This window comes from Sciurus vulgaris (assembly GCF_902686455.1).
Source record: "Sciurus vulgaris genome assembly, chromosome: 6".
NCBI lineage: Eukaryota > Metazoa > Chordata > Mammalia > Rodentia > Sciuridae > Sciurus > Sciurus vulgaris.
Window position 1 is genome coordinate 158,288,508 of NC_136466.1, and position 18,327 is coordinate 158,306,834.

The 18,327-nt window shown below is 44.1% G+C and overlaps 1 protein-coding gene across 5 annotated transcripts in view; it reads left to right on the forward strand.

Moving 5' to 3' along the window:
* The window catches only part of MYO10 (myosin X), a 106,162-nt gene that overhangs the window by 78,048 nt on the left and 9,787 nt on the right, over positions 1 to 18,327 (forward strand). For all 5 annotated transcript variants that reach the window (XM_079144573.1, XM_079144574.1, XM_079144577.1 and 2 more), the window contains 7 exons: positions 2,615 to 2,858; positions 8,597 to 8,692; positions 11,226 to 11,319; positions 12,061 to 12,116; positions 14,071 to 14,213; positions 14,962 to 15,156; positions 16,061 to 16,218. In XM_079144573.1, coding sequence (XP_079000699.1) covers positions 2,615 to 2,858; positions 8,597 to 8,692; positions 11,226 to 11,319; positions 12,061 to 12,116; positions 14,071 to 14,213; positions 14,962 to 15,156; positions 16,061 to 16,218 — 986 coding nt within the window. The remainder of the gene's footprint in view (positions 1 to 2,614; positions 2,859 to 8,596; positions 8,693 to 11,225; positions 11,320 to 12,060; positions 12,117 to 14,070; positions 14,214 to 14,961; positions 15,157 to 16,060; positions 16,219 to 18,327) is intronic.

The following is an 18,327-nucleotide window of genomic DNA, read 5'->3' on the forward strand; positions in this document are numbered from 1 at the left end:
TCCTGGTTTTGTTTGTGTAGTTTTGCTTTTGGATGCTTTCTTTTCTTTCCAGTTTGTTCCTCTTTCTTGGCACATTTGTCTTTTTTACATGTCGTCTTGGCCCTCCTTCATGTTTTCTTCTGTCCTTCCTGTGGTTTTCTTTTCATTTGATTTATTTTTGCTATGGCTGCTCCCCTTGTAAAGCAGGACTCTAGTGATTAATATCAGTCCTTTTCAAATTCTCATCCTCTGCCTCAGCTCCTCAAAGTGCTCATAAAGCCCCCACCAGGTTTGGTTTAGGGGGAACTTGCCTAATTGCCTGAAGTCACTGGTTGGCAAGGATTTTATAGGAGGAGTATTGAAAGGAAATAGATTGGGGTATTCTTAATCAAGACAGTTACCCACATTGGAACACCTGATACAGAAAACAAATGTAATCACAGATCAGAACCTACTGATCCAATAAGTAATCATGGCTTCATAAGATTTTCTTATACATTTCTTAGATAAACTAAATATAAGCTTTTTATTAATATATTTCCTTCCCTCAATTAATTTCTAGTTCTATAAATTTGCTTTAAAGTCCCTATAATATCACACACAGTTGATTACAATATTGGCATTGAAGCTGGGCACAGGGGCCACACATGCAATCCCAGCTACTCAGGAGACTGAGGAAGGATGATCACAAGTTCAAGGCCAGCCTAGGCAGCTTAGTGAAACCCTGTCTCAAAATTAAAAAATCAAAAGGACTAGGGGTGGGGGCTGGGGTCGTTGCTCATTGGTGGAGCACTTGCCTGGCATGCATGAGGTACTGGGTTCGATTCTCAGCACCACACGTAAATTTTTTAGAAAGCTTCGTCAACAACTAAAAAAAGGTTTAAAAAAAAAAGGACTAGGTGTAGCTCAGTGGTAGAGTGCCCCCTGGATCAATTCCCAGTACCACAGCAATAAAACAAGCAAACAAATGAAAGCATGTGACTTTGATTCATAATACAGTTGTCTGATTAAAATAAGATAATTAGGAAAAAGTAAAAATATATATTCAGAACATTTAAATCAGAGTTCAAGGAGATAACTAATTTAAAAACTTAATAAAGGAAATAACTGACTAAATACAGCATCGACTAATTTTTATTAAACTCTTGAATAAAATAATGCCCAACATTTTCAGAGAAACCAGTTCAAAAAGAAAATCCCGTCAGCACCTTGTATTTATGGCCAAATAGCCAACCAAAGGTGTTCGCGGTTAGGAAATGAACAGCATTGATCACATTCTCTACGTGATGTTGTCTCAGAAGAACGTGTGGAATCCCACGGTAGGGCTGGCGCAGCAGGAGCAGGAGTGGCAGGTTCCACTCCGATGGCGAGAGCTGCTGTGGCGACCGGTGCTCTCTGAACAGCTGAGTGAATGCCGTCATTTAACCAGGAGGTGATGGAACAACTTTGTACTACAGTTTTCCTTTGGGCTTGTTTTGAGAAACCCAGATTAAAGTCACAAATCAAAAAATAATAATAAATGTTTCACTTCGAGTCCTTGGCAAGTTCGCTGTTGGTTAGGAAACAGCTCTGGAGCATGACTGATCACAAAGGGGCCTCAGCCAGCGAGCAGGGAGCACTTCAGAAGCGAAGAGGGACAGCATCTGTGCAGTGCCGCAAAGCCAGGGGACGTCCGCCGCTTCGTGGGTTCCTGTGGGGGGTTAGTTGCACATCGATCGCCCCAGTCATCGGGGAAAGGTCGCCTCTTTTTCCGATCTGTGAAGTGTCATTTTTGCTTACTTTAAATATCTATGTCCAGACATCTCTTATTTCTGTTATGGATTTGGATCCAAAAATGAACTATGAGAAGCCTTATAAGAAATTGAAGTAGATTATGTTCCACAGTGTACTAATTAAATCAGGTTTTTGAACAATCGTGGTATGGTGTCACTCCTAAGCATCCTCATGGAATCTAAATACCAGAGTAAGATTGTCCTGCTGAAAGGGTATAGAAATATTTTTAATTCTGTGAAACATAGTATTAGCATATTCTTTTAATTTCAGCTAGAAACTTCACTACTACACAAATTTCAGCTGAACTTTCTCTTTTAAGGTCCAACTCCCTGGCTTTTTTTTCCCCCCCTCAACAGTGTCAATCTTATACCTTCTCCTTTAAGCCATTTTCAGATAATGCTCTTTGAAAAAAACATGTTTATATAAAACACCATTTTTAAAATTATTTATTTATTTTGCTGGGAATTGAGCTACTGAGCTATATCCCCAAAACACCGTGTTTTCTTGATCTGTTAGACTTTATGACTAAACTGTGGAATCCCTCTTGCTCCCCACTGACCGATGAGGAAGGCGACATGTGAAGGACACCCATCTTAACACCACTTCCCCTCTGGGGCATTTGGAGGTCGCCGCTGTCCGTACACAGAAGGGTTCTGGACTCGCTCCCGGGCGAGAGCGTGGGTTCCTTACTCGGCAGCCCCGGGAGTGGGAGCTGTTCAGTGTGTGAGCAGGGCGCCAAGCGGCTGCGCAACTGGAGCCAGCAGCCCAGCCAGGCGCGGCCCAAGGTCGCCTGCGCCTTGAGACCCGCTGCAGACACTGTCATCGCAGGCGGCTGACCTCTTAAACCTTTCCCTCCCATCAGGTGGCCTGATGAACTCCTGGAAGCGCCGCTGGTGTGTCCTCAAGGACGAGACCTTCCTGTGGTTCCGCTCCAAGCAGGAGGCCCTCAAGCAAGGCTGGCTGCACAAGAAGGGCGGCGGCTCCTCCACGCTGTCCAGGAGAAACTGGAAGAAGCGCTGGTTTGTCCTCCGCCAGTCCAGGCTCATGTACTTCGAAAACGACAGCGAGGAGAAGCTCAAGGGCACCGTGGAAGTCAGGACGGCTAAGTAAGTGGATGGCCTGGGCGTGGCCCTCGGGCAGCGCCATGGCTGCGAGCTTGGGCACCGCGGGGGTATAGTGCTCCTCCGCAGGGTTCTTGCAGCAGGAGACTCCAGGGGGTGTCGGGTGAGTTTTGACAGCGCACTTCAGTGCCCTGGATCAGTAGGAAGCCAGGAGGCAAGACTTGGTGGACAATTTGCTTTTTGTGGTTACACTCAGTCATAGGGCTCTCGTTTGGAACATGGTCCCTTGAACATACAGCTAACCCACTGGAATTATGTCGGCATGCAGGAACAATGGTGTGAATCTGCAGCAGTTGGTTGAGGGTCCTTTCATGGGTGACCTTAGCTCATTCAGTTCTTCCTCACGTTGGCTATTAGCCAGCAGATTAATTAGCTAAGTTCGGAGCAGACTGACAGACTGCAGGTGTGTTGTGAAATGGGTCATCTATCATCTATGCCAGCTCTCCCCATTCTCAGCAATAAGAGGGGCAGGCATGTAATCCCATATAACCCATATATAAGCCCACTTTCTCTGCCACCCCTTGGAGAACCAAGGCTTTGGACTATCGAGGGCTTGTTATTTTTGTTAAAACATTTTGATGCTAGGGTACCTGGTTTTCTTGGGTACTTAAGTATGAAGTTATTAGTTATAAGAAAACATTTTGGTGCCAGGGGTATTTTTCTTGGGTACTTAGGCACTAAACGAACTTGTTTAAGAGTGATCTGTGGTTGTACTCCACTCAAAACTGAGCAACCGTATTTAGGACAGTGGTAGAGTAAACTTGGAGAGATCGAATTAACCCCTGAAGTCATAAGACTTAAAAATGAAATGTTTCTCATCAGTCAGCCTCAGCAACTTCAGAAAATTACTCATGGGACAGTGGAACGTTTCATGAGGAGAGGAAGGTCTTCCGTGTGTTGGCTTTAGGACAAATCATAAAGTGCAGAGAGCGAGCGCTGAACTTTTCCAGGCTGCCCTTTTGGACTTATTAGGAACCAGACTGGGTGTTTTGGAAATTCAGGTGTGAGTCCTACAGCAGTGTTCACAGCCTGGCACTGCCCTGCCATCCTGGGTGCCCAGGCTCAGCCCAGATGCTGTGGTGGTCCACTTCATTGTCTCATAGTTGGGGCCCCAAATGCCCTGAGACTGAGACTGAGAGTGGAATATTTACTTGTCATTATTCCCTAAATAATCGGTATGACAACTATTTGTATTACATTAGCTATTGCAGGAAACCTAGACATGATTTAAAGGGTACAAGAGAATGAATGTAGGTTATAACCAAAATACCCTCCTGCATTTTACTATGAGCCTTATTAAGCATGCCCACATTTTGGTCTCCAAAGGAGGTTTGCTGAAGATGCCAGCAAACTATTAGTTTTGCGATTTGCTGTACCTCCTCCCTGCCCCAGGCCCTGGGGACTCCACCTAGGGGTGCTCTGTCTCCAAGTTATACCCTCATCCCTTTTTATTTTTGATCTTGAAACAAAATCTCTCTAAGGTGCTAACCCGACTGCTCTGTGCTTCTTAAGAAAGCTCTATTTTTCAGACACTTTTTCAAATTATATGGTTATAGAAATGTTAGCTATTTCTGTCACATTCTGTAGAGCAAGGACAGTGAGTTGGGGTTTTAGCACATAATCTTTTTTTTACTTTATATTTTGAAGTGTTTTATTATAGAAAATTTCAATTATGGACAAAAGTAGGTAGAATAATATAATAAAACACATGTACTAGGGGCTGGGTTGTAGCTCAGTGGTAGAGTGCTTGCCTAGCACGTGTGAGTCACTGGGTTCAATCTTCATCACCACATTAAAAAAATAAAATAAAATAAAATAAAGGTATTGTATCCATCTACAGAAAAATGTTTTTTTAAAAAAAATATATATCTATTTTAAAAATTACAACTCCCATGTACTCACCCAACTTTGGCTATCTGCCTATCATTTCACCCAGAATCACCCCCTGCCTATTCCTGAAAAATTACATTCTTTCAGAACAAGCCCCCAACATCATGTCAGTTTATCTGTAAATATTTTTGTATGCATCTAAAGATTCTTTTTAGTTCATAAGTCAATGCCCATATAAATTAAAAAATAATATTAGCTGAGCAAAGTGGCTCATGCCTGCTGTCCCATCTAATGAGGATGCTAAGTCGTGAGGATTGCAAGTTCAAGGCCAGCCTGGACTACTTAGTGAGACCCTTTCTCAGAATAAAAAATACAAAGGGCTGGGGGTGTAGCTCAGTGGTAGAGCACCACTGGATTCAATCTCTGGTACCTTAAAAAAAAGTTGGCTTCTAGTATCAAACTCCACTTGTTCCCATTTCCTAAAGTTGTCTCATAAATGGAGGTGGTTTAGGTTGGTTTTGTAGATTCTTTCTTCAAATTGGAACCCAAACAAGGTCCAGACTCTTTTTTTTTTTTTTTTTTTCTTTTTGTGGTACTGGGGATCGAACTCAGGCCCTTTTGCTTGCAAGGCAAGCACTCTACCAGCTGAGCTATCTCCCCAGCCCCAGGTCCAGACTCTTGATTGATAGACACCCCTCCCCTGCACCAAGTCGCGTCTTTCACTCGTTAGCTGCAGCTGAACACCTCTTCATTCACCTTCGCTGGCACCAGGCCAGTGCCTTCTTGAACATGTTCCTCGTCCTCATTTCTTCTCCGTGGACTGGTTGGTTGATAGACCTCCAGGGGGATCCAGTTCAGGTCTTCTGTACACCAGAGCTCTGTATATGGCAGGGTCTGTCCCTGTTAGAATCATTGATTGTTGCCTAGAGCATTAATTCTTCAGGGGCGACAGACAAGACCTAGCACATTTAGGGGTATGGCCCTAGACTGTTAGGGGTTACAGAATAGTGGTAGTCATCTCTTAGAGTCTGTAGGGTGTTGGTTAAGAACACCCTGCCCCTCAGGGGTACCCAAATCCACAGATGCTCAAGTTCCTTGTCGAAATGGCATAGTATTTGCATGTAACCTACACGCCCTCCTATGTATTACAAATCATCTCTAAATTATTTATAATAACTAACACAGTGTAAATGCTGTGTAAATAGTTATTGGACTTTATTGCTTAGGGTATAATGACAAAAAGAAGTGAGTAGGTGTACGGTACAGTTGCAGGCTTTTTTCTAAATATTTTCAACCAGCTGTTTTGCAGACCACAGACCCAGAGGGCCAACTGCCCTCATTTATTACCTAGATTTCTATAAAGAGAGGCTTCTAACCAGGTAGTGGTTGTCCTAAGGTGCTGTTTATTTAGGAAAGGCAACATAAATCCTGGCCCCCACCCCCACCTCAGTTTCCAGGAAAAGTGGGTGGGTTCCCCCGCATGCTCCACTGATGGCAACTCTAGCGATTTCATTTATTTGTCCAAGTATCGGTGTGAGCTCATGGACTTGCATGTATTTAGTGGGTTTCCAGCCATTGCAGCTTTTCACCGGGAAGCCACTCCATGTTCCCTTGTCTTTCTCATGTCGTCCTGATAGTTTTTAATAACTTCCTTGCTTTCTGATATAAGATGTTGCCTACTCTTTCCAAATTCAGGCTGTATAAACAAAGATCTCCTGAGTGTTTGCTTTATTACTTTGAACTTGAGGCTTTGGGAGGAGTCCTGAATTAGGGCCCAGCTGCATGATTGGAGCCCTGCCAACGTGGGGGAAGCTTTTGAGTCCCTGGGCCCTGCCCGTGTTTCTGAGTGCTTCTCAGGAGTCACTGTGGTTCAGAACCACAGCCTCCCAGCTTGATGCCAGGGTTTTACCCCCGCTTTCTACAGGAGGTACTCAAATTCCTGAGAGGAAAGGGGTTTACCCAAGATGCGGTGGTCAGTTCAGTATTCCTTGGGAATGGTCTGCCAAGAGGCTCCATTGCTGGACCCACTGGGTCATGGCTGTCCTTCCACCCAGAGGAGCATCACAGACCACTGTGCAAATTCTGTTCTTTATTTTTTTTTTTAGAAATATACACTTATCTTGTTTCAGTGATTACAGCAATATGCCTCCTAGAACAGTCTTTCTGTCCAGTTAGACTGTTTAAATTTTACTGTGAGCAGTTATACTACTTCAGGTGTCAGAGCAAGCTGCCTTTATCCTCAAGACGTCTCTGTTAAATGGTCCCAACATTTGCTTGTGTTTTACCCTGAGTTCACTAATGAACCCTTCTGCGTATCAGGAGTTGTTTAGGGAGTGTTGGGATAAGATCACGATGATAGTGAGCTCCAGAAATACCAAATCTCTCTCTTCACCTAGAGCCCCTGGTGGAAATAGGGTGTCCCTATGGGGTAGACCTCCTCAGACAATAGCCTTGTCCTTTAACTGTGATGGAAAACTGTATTCGTAGTCCGTTCGGGCTGCTGTAACAGAACACCTCAGACTAGGTGAGTTGTAATGAACACAAATTGATTTGGCTTATAGTCTGGAGGCTGAGAAGTCCAAGATCAAAGGCAGAAAAGGCAAGAAATTTAATTTGCAGCCTCAAGCCCTTTTACAATCAACATGAATCCGTTCTTAGGGTGGGGCTCTCCTAACTAATCTCCTCTTAGAGGTTCTCCTCTCTGCTCTGTTGCACTGGGGATTAAGTTTCCAACACCTGAACTTTGGGGGAACATGTCAAATCATAGCTGCCATTATAAAGTGGGAAAAGAAATCAGACAGGCGCCAAAGGGAAGCCTTGTCCTTTAGCTGTAATGGAAAACTATATTCTTAGTTTGTTCAGGCTGCTATAACAGACTAGGTGATTTGTAATGAACAAAAATTGAGGGGTAAGGCATTGGGCAGGCCGTGGAGAACGGCCCCTCCCTAGAGAAGCCAAGAGACAGGGCACACACCTACAGACCTGCCCCTGGGGGCAGAGCAGAGCCTGGCTCCCCCTGGAGGTCATTGGGATCTTCTTCCTTTCTAAGAGAAAAATCAAACAAAGCTGATGTGGTACCTTTGTCCCACCAGATCCTTGTTTCACATTCCACAATTTCAGTTACCTGTGGTTGACTGTAATCTGAAAATATTAAGCAGAAAATTTCATATTTTGAGGGAGAGACTATGTTTATATAACTTTTATTATAGTATATTGTTGGAATTGTTCTGTTTTATTGTTGATTACTGATGTCGATCTCTTTACTGTGCCTGACTTATAAACTAAACTTCATTACAGGTATGTCTGCATGGATTAACCCCCAAATCCAACGTGCTCCAAACTTGTTGAGTGCTGACATGTTGACACAAGTGGAAAATTCCACCCCTGACCTCATGTGACAGGTCACAGTCAAAATACAGGCATACTAAGAATACTTTATAAACCATCTCCAGGGAGCTCGGGGGTCTAGCACAGTAGTAAGTGGTGTACTTAGCATGTGAGAGGCCCTGGGTTCAATCCCCAGCACCAGAATAAAACAACTTCTGACTGTGTTTCTAAGGTGTCCATGAAACACAAGCGAACTTCATGTTCAGACTTACGTCTCATCCCTAAGACATCTGTCTCATCATATACATGCAAATATACCTAAATCTGAAACACTTGTTATTTCCTGCATTTTGGATAAAGAATCTTCAACCTAGGAAAAATAATCATAATTTACATAGGGTTTACTACAGTCTGATTTTTGGCATGCCTTATAATAATAAATGGGTACTAGTGCATATAGTTTTTTAAATTAATAAGTTTCAGCTTAGCCTTAAAATTGCTTTTATCAGTTATTATTAAGAATTCTGTGTTCTTGATTTCTATTCATTGCTTTTGTTTCTTTGCAGAGAGATCATAGATAACACCAGCAAAGAAAATGGGATTGATATCGTTATGGCCGATAGGACCTTCCACCTGATCGCAGAATCCCCAGAAGATGCCAGGTGGGGTCTGACTATCAGCTTCGGCTTAACCACCTCCTTGCTCACAGGCATACTCAGCACACAGGGCACTGTTCACCTGACCAACTTTCTAGTTGGCTTTCTGTCTGTTCTGTCCTGCAGTTTTTCCCCAGGGCACGTGTGTTTACGCACAGCACAGATTTGGGACTTCATCCTCCTATGCCTCGCCCAGACCGCCTGTGGATCTCAGCTCTGGCTTTTTAGTAGCGAGTATAAACAAAACTGAAAGCCCACCCTCTGGAAGTTTCCAACTTTGAAAGCGAACAGCTTGTATTTGCACAAAGATCTAGGGACAAAAGCATTATTTAAACAGGGGTTGTTTAAATAAATGATAGTGCTGTGGCCATTGGAGGCTTTTAAAAGTCTCTTTGTTAAAGCGTTTGGGAGACAAGATACTAAGTTATGGAAAACTGACTCTGTTGGAGGCAGTATTCTAATATTTCATGTATATTAACTCACCACAGTCCTGTGAGGTATTATTACCACTATTTGTACTTTGCAGAGAGAGAGATGAAGGTATGGGAAAAGGATAGTCTAACGTGATGTAATGCAAGTTTTGTTCTATTGAATGGAAGCATTAAGATTCCTACATTTTTCTCTTAAGGAGTTTAATTTTTGATTGAGATGAGAGAAAAGGCTGTCCCTCACTGGCCAGGGCAAGTCGCCTAATGTTTCTGGACCTCTGGTTTCCATGTTGGAGTGCCGAAGACATGGAGCGAAAAGTTCAGGAGAAATTATTTTTGCTTTTCAGTGAGACATCACAAGGTCACGTAGTAGATGGGACTTGATGGAGTCTCTGTCCCATCCATTCCTGCTGCTCTGTAGGGTTATGTTGGAAGTGACTGTCATCTGCTCTGGGCAGCTCTCGGTTCCAATTTATGAGAGTACCATCCAGGGACCTATGTATATTCTTCAGTTCTCAGCCCAGAAGTCACTAGAACCCTCCGAGTTCCCAGGACCTCTCACTACCCTTCATCCTTTGAATGTTTTCAAGTCGATATGACCTCTTGATAGCAACATTAAGGGTAAAGACACCAGAAAGTAATTCTTCCCATGGGAACAAACTGAAACCCTGGTTTGACTCATAAATTATAACACAAACTGGAAAAGCAAGCAAACCTGAAATTACAGCACCATCATTCCGTCTGGGACTCCTAGAGACCTTGTGTGGTTTTCTGTGGTGGAGGGAGTGCCCACAGCTTTTCAGTTGAATTATAGACCCAGCATGTGGCAGCTGTCCTGTCTGTTTTATGCCTTAATGAACCTGCTAAATTTAACATCTGGGATATTTTAGCCAAGGACTTTTTCCCCCGATCAGTGGAACACATTTTTAAAAACTCTTTTTCAGACTCCAAGTTAGAACTTGAAGAAATTATATGAGTTTAAGAGCATCTGTACACACTGCACTCTCTTCTTCTGTGTGTGTGTGTGTGTGTGTGTGTGTGATTCCGTGTGGCATACATCTGAGTTTATATGTTTTGCAGTTTTGATTTGGGGGCTTTTGAGCTCAGCAGTGAGTGCAGGGTTTCCTTCTGGTTCACCAGCATTTGACAGGGCAAGTCCATCTTAGGATGCTTGCCTTGGGCTCCTTAAGATGTTCAGGTTGAATGTTTTCAAGATCTTGTACACATTTTCTCCTCCATGAATCACAGAGGACATAAATAATTTGTGGGTGTTATTTTTTCGCGTAACTATTCTGGTGCCTATCAGGTACTTAACCCTTCTGCGTTGTTTAGTAGGGGCACATGTATAACATGCCTGCAGGCCCGGGCAGGAGGAGGGTGCCGGAGCTTCTCTCTCTTACTTGGAACCCCTCACATGCCTTAGTCACTTACTCTTGGATGAATGGATGGCCGTTCATGGTCATTTTCCTCACGCATGTCCTGCTTTTTCCGGAGTTGACCTATGTTTTCCCTTATTTTTGGATTATGGTGAGACTGTAAGTGAGAAATCTCCTTTGAAACGCAGATGGGAGAGTTCTCTGGTGGAAATGACTTTCTCTTTCTGCTTTAAGCGATCGTCTCTCCTCGCCCCTCTCCAGTGGTTTCGTTCACTTAAGTAGAAGGCCTGTCAGGAGTAGTGAGCACACACCCAGTGCTGTGCTGCTCAGATGGGTTCTGTCATAGTATTGACCTTCTTGCCTCGTGATTCATTTTCAAGACCAGGAAGGAGCCTGAATGTCCCCTTAGGGTGTGCCTAAGACTCAGTAGATGTCCTTGATATAAGTATTTGGGGTAGAAGTGTGGACTTCGTTATTTACAGAAAGTTTCTCAAGGAACTCACCATCATCAGCTCTCTGTGGGGACGTGCAGGGGGGGTCTTCCATTGACATCGGAACACATGATGCCTCAAGGTGCTTTGGCTGTTTTTTGAACTTCCCACCTGGTAGAGTGAATCCCACATTTGCCTAGGGAGAAGCCACAGTGCTCGGAGGAGACGTCGTTTGCCCAGAGAACCTGGGGACAGACGCCATTGCTTGGCTGGGCCAACCCTGACGGCTGCCCTCTTTCCACAGCCAGTGGTTCAGCGTGCTGAGTCAGGTCCACGCGTCCACGGACCAGGAGATCCGGGAGATGCACGACGAGCAGGCGAACCCACAAAATGCCGTGGTGCGTGAGCGCTGGGGCTGGCGGGGTGTCCTGCGGGGCGACGGGGGCAGTCAGGACGCACAGAGGGCAGGCCTGGGAACCTCTGGAGAACCTTCTGACGTGAAAGTGTAGTAATTAAAGAGAAAAGCAGACCCATTTGGGCTAAGAATTATGCACAGAAATAAAACAATAAGCTATAGAAGGTTAGAAATGTGGTCTATTCTAATTATCCTACCCCAAACCTTCAAAGGATGAAGAAATAAACTACAGTTTTTCTGACATCTTGGAAGCATATGAGACTTTTTCTTCAAAGGACTAGGCAAATTCTAAATTGTATTCTTTCTGTCTTTATCCCAAAAACAAAGTTATAGAATACTAGTTTATAAATAAATTTTATTTCCTCAGAAGAAAAACTTGAAATAGAATAAAATCTCTTAGCAGAGTGTGGTTAAAATGTAGTGAAATACAGCAAAAATCAGAAGAGAATTCACGCACGTTCTTCACAGAAGGTATTTTGAGAACATGAGGCAATGACTGATCACAGAACTTTAAGGAAAGGCCTGTCGAATCTGCCTGTCTCAAGTTTGTCCATACTCACTGACCAAAGGGACTTCTGGTTAACTGTAAATTATTTTGCAGTTAACTGAAAAAGAAGGGGTGTCTGGTTTGCTGGTTGAGGGTGTCAGCGTCTAGGGATGTTGCTATTCGGTGTGCCCCACCCTGACAGTTCTCTCACTTTGGCTGCTCCTTGCTCCTTCCCAGGGCACCTTGGATGTGGGACTGATTGATTCTGTGTGTGCCTCTGACAGCCCCGACAGGTAAGCTCAGGTGACCAAGCACTTGCAAGTGCCCACAGATCCTGTGCCTGGCCCCTTCCCCTTCACTGCACTGTGACACCACGGAACCATGTGTTCCCACCTCCGCGATTCCCACAGTCCAAAGTTTTCCTTCCTGGTATCCAGTTTTTTTACATCACCTCCTCTCTGACTGTCTTTGGAGTGCTGACGGAAGCAGTAGAGACCTAATTTGGACAGTTACTTTAAAACAACAGCAACATAAGGGCAATATTCTTTGTTTGATTAGAGGGACAAACTTTGGATTCTTGTGGGAAAAATCAATCATTTAGAAAATGGTATTTCCTCATGAGGATATACTTCTATCTGTACTTGGTAATAAATTTGAAAACAATTTTGATGTCAATGTATAGACATTAATAAATCAAATCACAAATATTTCCTTTTCTTGACATTCTATTTTCTCTGTCCCCTTAAAATAACATGTATGGGGTGTCTGTTTTGGTACTGGAGTTTGAACTCCAAGGTGCCCTACCACTGAGCGACAACCCCATCTTTTTTCTTTTTCTTTTTCTTTTTCTTTTTTTTTAAATTTGAGGAAGGGCCTTGCTAAGGCGCTGAGGCTGGCCTCTAACTTATGATTCTCCTGCTTAGGCCTCCCGAGTCATGGCATTACAGACAAGTGCCACCACACCCCGCTATGGGTTTTGCTTTCTTAAGGCAAATCATCTTCAGAGTCTTTGTACATAGTGAGCTCTGTTTATTGTCTGTTTTTGCTGCTTGTAAATTCTGTTCTTGGTCTGCAGTAAAAGTTACTCTAGGACAGAGTCAGAAGCAAAACTGACTAATGCTTTTGGTAAGATAGCCAGAATGTGAAGGTGAGTGTATTAAAATTGATGACGAAAATAGCGTCTACGAGGCGGGAGGTCCTCCAGCACCCTACCATCAACACAGCTCCTCCAGACTACGGATTCCTTGATTTCAGCAGCAAACTTGCACCTTCTCATGAAGATTCATTAGGAACCTTTAACAGGAGTGCGCTGACAGTCCCAGCTCTCACCCTGACCTAATCTACCTTCTCTACATCCCCTTACTCAGTTCATGATGGTCCATGCTGTAAACCCAGCATCTTGCTCAGATTTTGTCTTCCGCTGTCCAACCTTTTCCCTTCTTGAGACAAAAAACTTTTATTTTTAAGGGGACCTTAAGTCCAGTCTTGCATAGAATTCCCTGCCTACTGCAATCCAGTTAATCTTCTGTTTCTTGAACTGTGGTAGCACTTCATTACTACAGTGAGCCCTTGAACACTTGAGAGGAAGAGTCAGATTAACTAGCTCAGGCAGTTAGGTATAGGAATTAAGTGGGAGCATGGACTCATGAGCAATTCAGTACTTTGTCGGAGAGAGAGAACTGAGGGAGAAAGTAAATTTCCATTATCACTTTATCCCCACGGAGGGATGTGCCCTTGTTGGATTGCTTTGGAAATGTGGACCCAGGTGGCTTTTTGTACCAAGCATAACCAAGTGTATAAGATGTTCCACTTACACGTATTCACTGATCCTCTTCTATTACTGGTGTCTAATGCTCATTCCTGACCCGCAGAAATACTATCCAAGGCAATATCCAGAGGCAAAAAGAAATTGACTTTGGAGAAACATCAAAAAAAAATTTTCCCCTGTAGTCACCTTATTTAGCCTTTCCGGAACTGAGTTTCATCTGGAAAGTTTTGCATGAAGAAATGTTTCCCTCCTAGGACCTTTGGAATGAATGTGTTGCTCCAAGTTTAAAGGTTAATGATGCATAAAATAAATCCTGCAGAAATGAGCAAAGTTTGCCTTCACATAAACTACAAATAGCCTAACACTGTGTCTCCCTGTGACCCATAAGCCAGGAAAAAGGCATTTAGGTTCGGTGCGCACGGAGGTGATGCGGACACTAGCGCTAACAGGCTGTGCTTCCTTCTCGCCTTGTCACTCAGACCCAATTCATTTGTGATCATCACGGCCAACCGGGTGCTCCATTGCAACGCGGACACGCCAGAGGAGATGCACCACTGGATCACGCTGCTGCAGAGGTCCAAGGGGGACACCAGAGTGGAGGGCCAGGAATTCATAGTGAGAGGTGACTGCCCTCCAGGCTTCTTTTCTGGGTTTCTGTTTTTCTTTGTGTAGATATGTGCATCATTTCCACATTAAGCAACTTTTCTGAGTCACTTTGACTCTTGAAGTTTTTAAAAATAAATAAGCAAAAACCATGGCCATTTCCTAGCAGGTAAGAATGCAACCCATTTGTGTTAGGCAAATGACTGCACGGGACTGGGGTTTCTCTTCATAAATTTAATTAATTAATTATTTTTTTGTACTGGAGATTGAAAGCAAGGTTGCTTAACCACGGAACCAGATTCCCAACCGTTTTTTACATTTTATTTAGAGACAGGGTCTTGTCGAGTTGCTTAGGGCCTCTCTAAGGTACTGAGGCTGGCTTTGAACTCACAATCCTCCTGCCTCAGCCTCCTGAACCTCTGGGATTACAGGCATGGGCCACCACACCCAATTCTTCACAACTTTCTGTTTTCATTTTTCAGTGTTAGGGATGGATCCCCAGGCCTTGTGTGTGCTGTTAAGTGTTCTACTACTTCATTGCACTATGGCCCGTAGTTTTTAATTCGTTTAATTCTTCATAGTTCTTTTGTTGTTGTTGTTTTTAAATATATGTATTTTTTAGTTGTAGGTGACACAATGCGTTATTTTTAGGTGGCGCTGAGGACTGAACCCAGGGCCTCATGCGTGCTCGGTGGGTGCTCTACCACTGAGCCGCAGTCCCAACCCCTCTTCATAGTTTTAATTCACACTTGAATCTTCCTCTCCAGGGTGGTTACACAAGGAAGTAAAGAACAGTCCTAAGACATCTTCACTGAAGTTGAAGAAGCGGTGGTTTGTGCTGACCCACAACTCCCTGGATTACTACAAGAGCTCGGAGAAGAACGCCCTGAAGTTGGGTACTCTGGTCCTCAACAGCCTCTGCTCCGTCGTGCCTCCAGATGAGAAGATATTCAAGGAGACAGGTAACCAGGCTGTGGGCTGGAGACGGGCTGTCCTGCGACTCGGACATCGAATCTCAAGGCCTGGGCTTGCTCCAGGCAGAGGAGTGAGATTCCTAGGTACCATGTGTACTTTCATACCCCGAAAGAGGAATATTGCTCTTGAGTTGTCTCAGAGGCTGGCTGTGCTTAGCTGTTTGAGCTCCTCACATTTAAGCCAGAGTAAACGGGTTTTGATTCGCAGAGGTGTAGAAAGACTGATGAGGACAAGAAGGCATAAACAGACGGAGCGCACGACAGAGCTCTGTTCGCGCTGGTGTTTCTCCTTTTCTTCCCTGAGCCCTAGGCGGCGTGCAGCCTGCCTTCTGGTGCGAGCATACAGGGTTGCTTTGTTTTTCTCCTAAGAGTGTTACAAAAGTGTTCTGCCTTCTTAGGCTTTTGTTTCTAGTTGTGATTTTGTACTTTTTAAACACGGTCGCCTCAGGTCTGGGTGGGTCAGGTGGTCTCTGTGCCATGCCCACCCCTGAGCTCCTTGTCCTCAGAGCAGGAGAAGCGGGCACAGAGGGGTGGAGAGTCAAAATCCAAGGATGGCTCTCGGCTCACTCCGGAGCCTAGAAATGAACTACACCCTCTGGCTACACCCTCTCTGCGAGAGGGAACGCACAGCTTACGTCTGTAATTCTGGGTTTCTTGCTTTAATACCTTTCCCTCCATAGTGCAAGGGACACGTTTTTATTAATGTTCTTGGATACTGAGCACACGTAAGATTTATTAGTCATTATTGAATTAGATCACTAATTAATTTAAAGGGGCCCCCAGTCGGGAACAACATAGGTTTCTGATGGCACTGAATTCCGGGGCTGTGGCGCGAGAACCTCGCCTCGGTCTCAGAGTTGGCATCGACTTGTGCGCTCTGCTGCCCTTGCAGGCTACTGGAATGTCACTGTGTATGGGCGCAAACACTGTTACCGGCTCTACACCAAGCTGCTGAACGAGGCCACCAGATGGTCCAGTGCCATTCAAAATGTGACAGACGCCAAGGCTCCGATTGACACCCCAACCCAGCAGCTGATCCAGGATATCAAGGTAAAGGGAGTAGCTTAGAGTAGCGCACAGATTGTGCCCTTGGCCATCCAGACCACAGAGTGGGCCAGGGCAGTCAAAACGAGGGCTTGGTTAATCTGAAGTTAGGAATCTAAATGTGAGGTTTTAAGAGAAATATTACACTACAATCATTTTGCCTACAGGAAGGTGTCAGACGCTGCTGCTGACAAAAGCTACAGATAGGCAGAAGGACAGATGGGCCTCCTGGTCACAGTGAGGTGCACAATCTGAGTCCTGACCAGTCTCAGGTTCCACCTCAGCTCCAGTTGGGGACCTTCTAGGAGTAAGACCACAGTTCTGCTCTCCATGCAGTTTCTAGACCATAGGCGCAGGTTCATGAAGAGCCCAGATTGGTTTAGCACTCTTGGCGTCTCTGACAGGCACCTCCTCATGCCCAGAAGCTCCAAGTCTCTGGATTAACATTGATAATGTTAAATTGTAATTTCTTGTTTATAAGTTTAGTGGCTCAGCAAATGTGTGTCAGTTGAAGCAATAAATGATTATCCATGGGCAAGAGTATTACACCCATTTCCCAGGAGTGGAATGTTGACAGGGGTGTTCCTGCTTGCTTTGTTCACAGAGCTGTCCATCTCTGACGCGGAGCTAAGACGTGAGAATGGTAGTGAGGAGGTGCTTTACTAATGTACGTCAAAGACAGTGTAGTCAGTGGAGCCAGGAGGCGAAGGTGCCTTTGTGGAGGGAAAGGGGCTGATAGGTGACTAACGTTGGCCTCCTCGCTCCAAAGTGATGTTTGTAGGCCTTTGGGTCCAAATTCTAACAAGTTATTCTCTAACATTCCAAAGATTTCCGTGAAACCCGGGATGTTGGATATAAATTATTTCATTTTGAGCTTTTAAAAAAAAATAATAATTTCTTGAAGGTTTCTTTTGAAAAGACAGTAAAGAAGAAATTGCATTTCAGCTACACTGTCTCTTCAAAGCTGTATTATATCTATTTTTATATTCTCTAATTACGAATTCAGACGTTCAGAGAATAAATAGAATTTTCCAGATATGAATTAATGCTGCTTAAGAAATGAGACAAGTTATCCTAATTAAGTCCATAGGAAATTTTTAAAGTAATTAAAATTTTTTTCTTCTGGCCTTCAAACTGAGTGTTATTTGAAAAAGTTTCATCGTGGAAATGAAATTACCACGAAAGAATGATTCATCGCCTCTCCTCCAGCTTTTCTGTTTATTTAAAGCTCTAAAAGTAACTTAGCTTTTTCATATTCCAGATTAACATTTTAGGAGCATCAATATATGATCTAATTCTGTGGGAAGATCTCTTAATTTTCAGGGCAGGCGTGGAAAGGAAGAGCTTCCCCAGGAACACGTGAACATGTGTAGTTTTCAGGTATAGAGAGAATTCAGAAGAACAGTTAAGAACTAGCAAAGAGTTGGGCACAGTGGCGCACACCTGTAATCCCTGCAGCTTGGGAGCCTGAAGCAGGAGGAGCGAGGCCCTGTTTCAAAACAGAAAATATAAAGGTCCAGGGATGTGGCTCAGTGGTTAAGCACCCCTGGGTTCAATCCCTGGTACCAAAAAAAAAAAAAAAGAACTAGCATATGGCGAGACCCTGAGGCCCTAACTTCCATCCCCAGTGCTGGGGGGAAGAGGAGCTAGCAAGGGGAATTTTAAAAATGAATTATATAGGGAGATCCACATGATTGATGGCCACATCATTAGGAAGAGAAGTTTAAATTAATTTTCTTAAGTATGTATAATCTCCAAGGGAACAGTTTTTGTTTTGGGTCTGGAGGGGGTACTAGAGATGGAACTCGGGGGCATTCAACCACTGGGCCACATCCCCACGCTTTTTCTGTATTTTATTTAGAGACAGAGTCTGAGTTGCTTAGTGCCTTGCTAAGTTGCTGAGGCTGGCTCTGAACTTGCGATCCTCCTGCCTCAGCCTCCCGAGCCACTGGGATTACAGGCATGCACCACTGCACCTGGCTAAGGGGGCAGTTTTAATAAGGGGAATAATATATATACATGAAACAGAGTGAGCTATGCAAGGAGGTACCTTTGTGTGTTTTTTCTTTAAACCACATTGTAATTCTCTTTTTGTTTCAAATGATCATCTCTAGC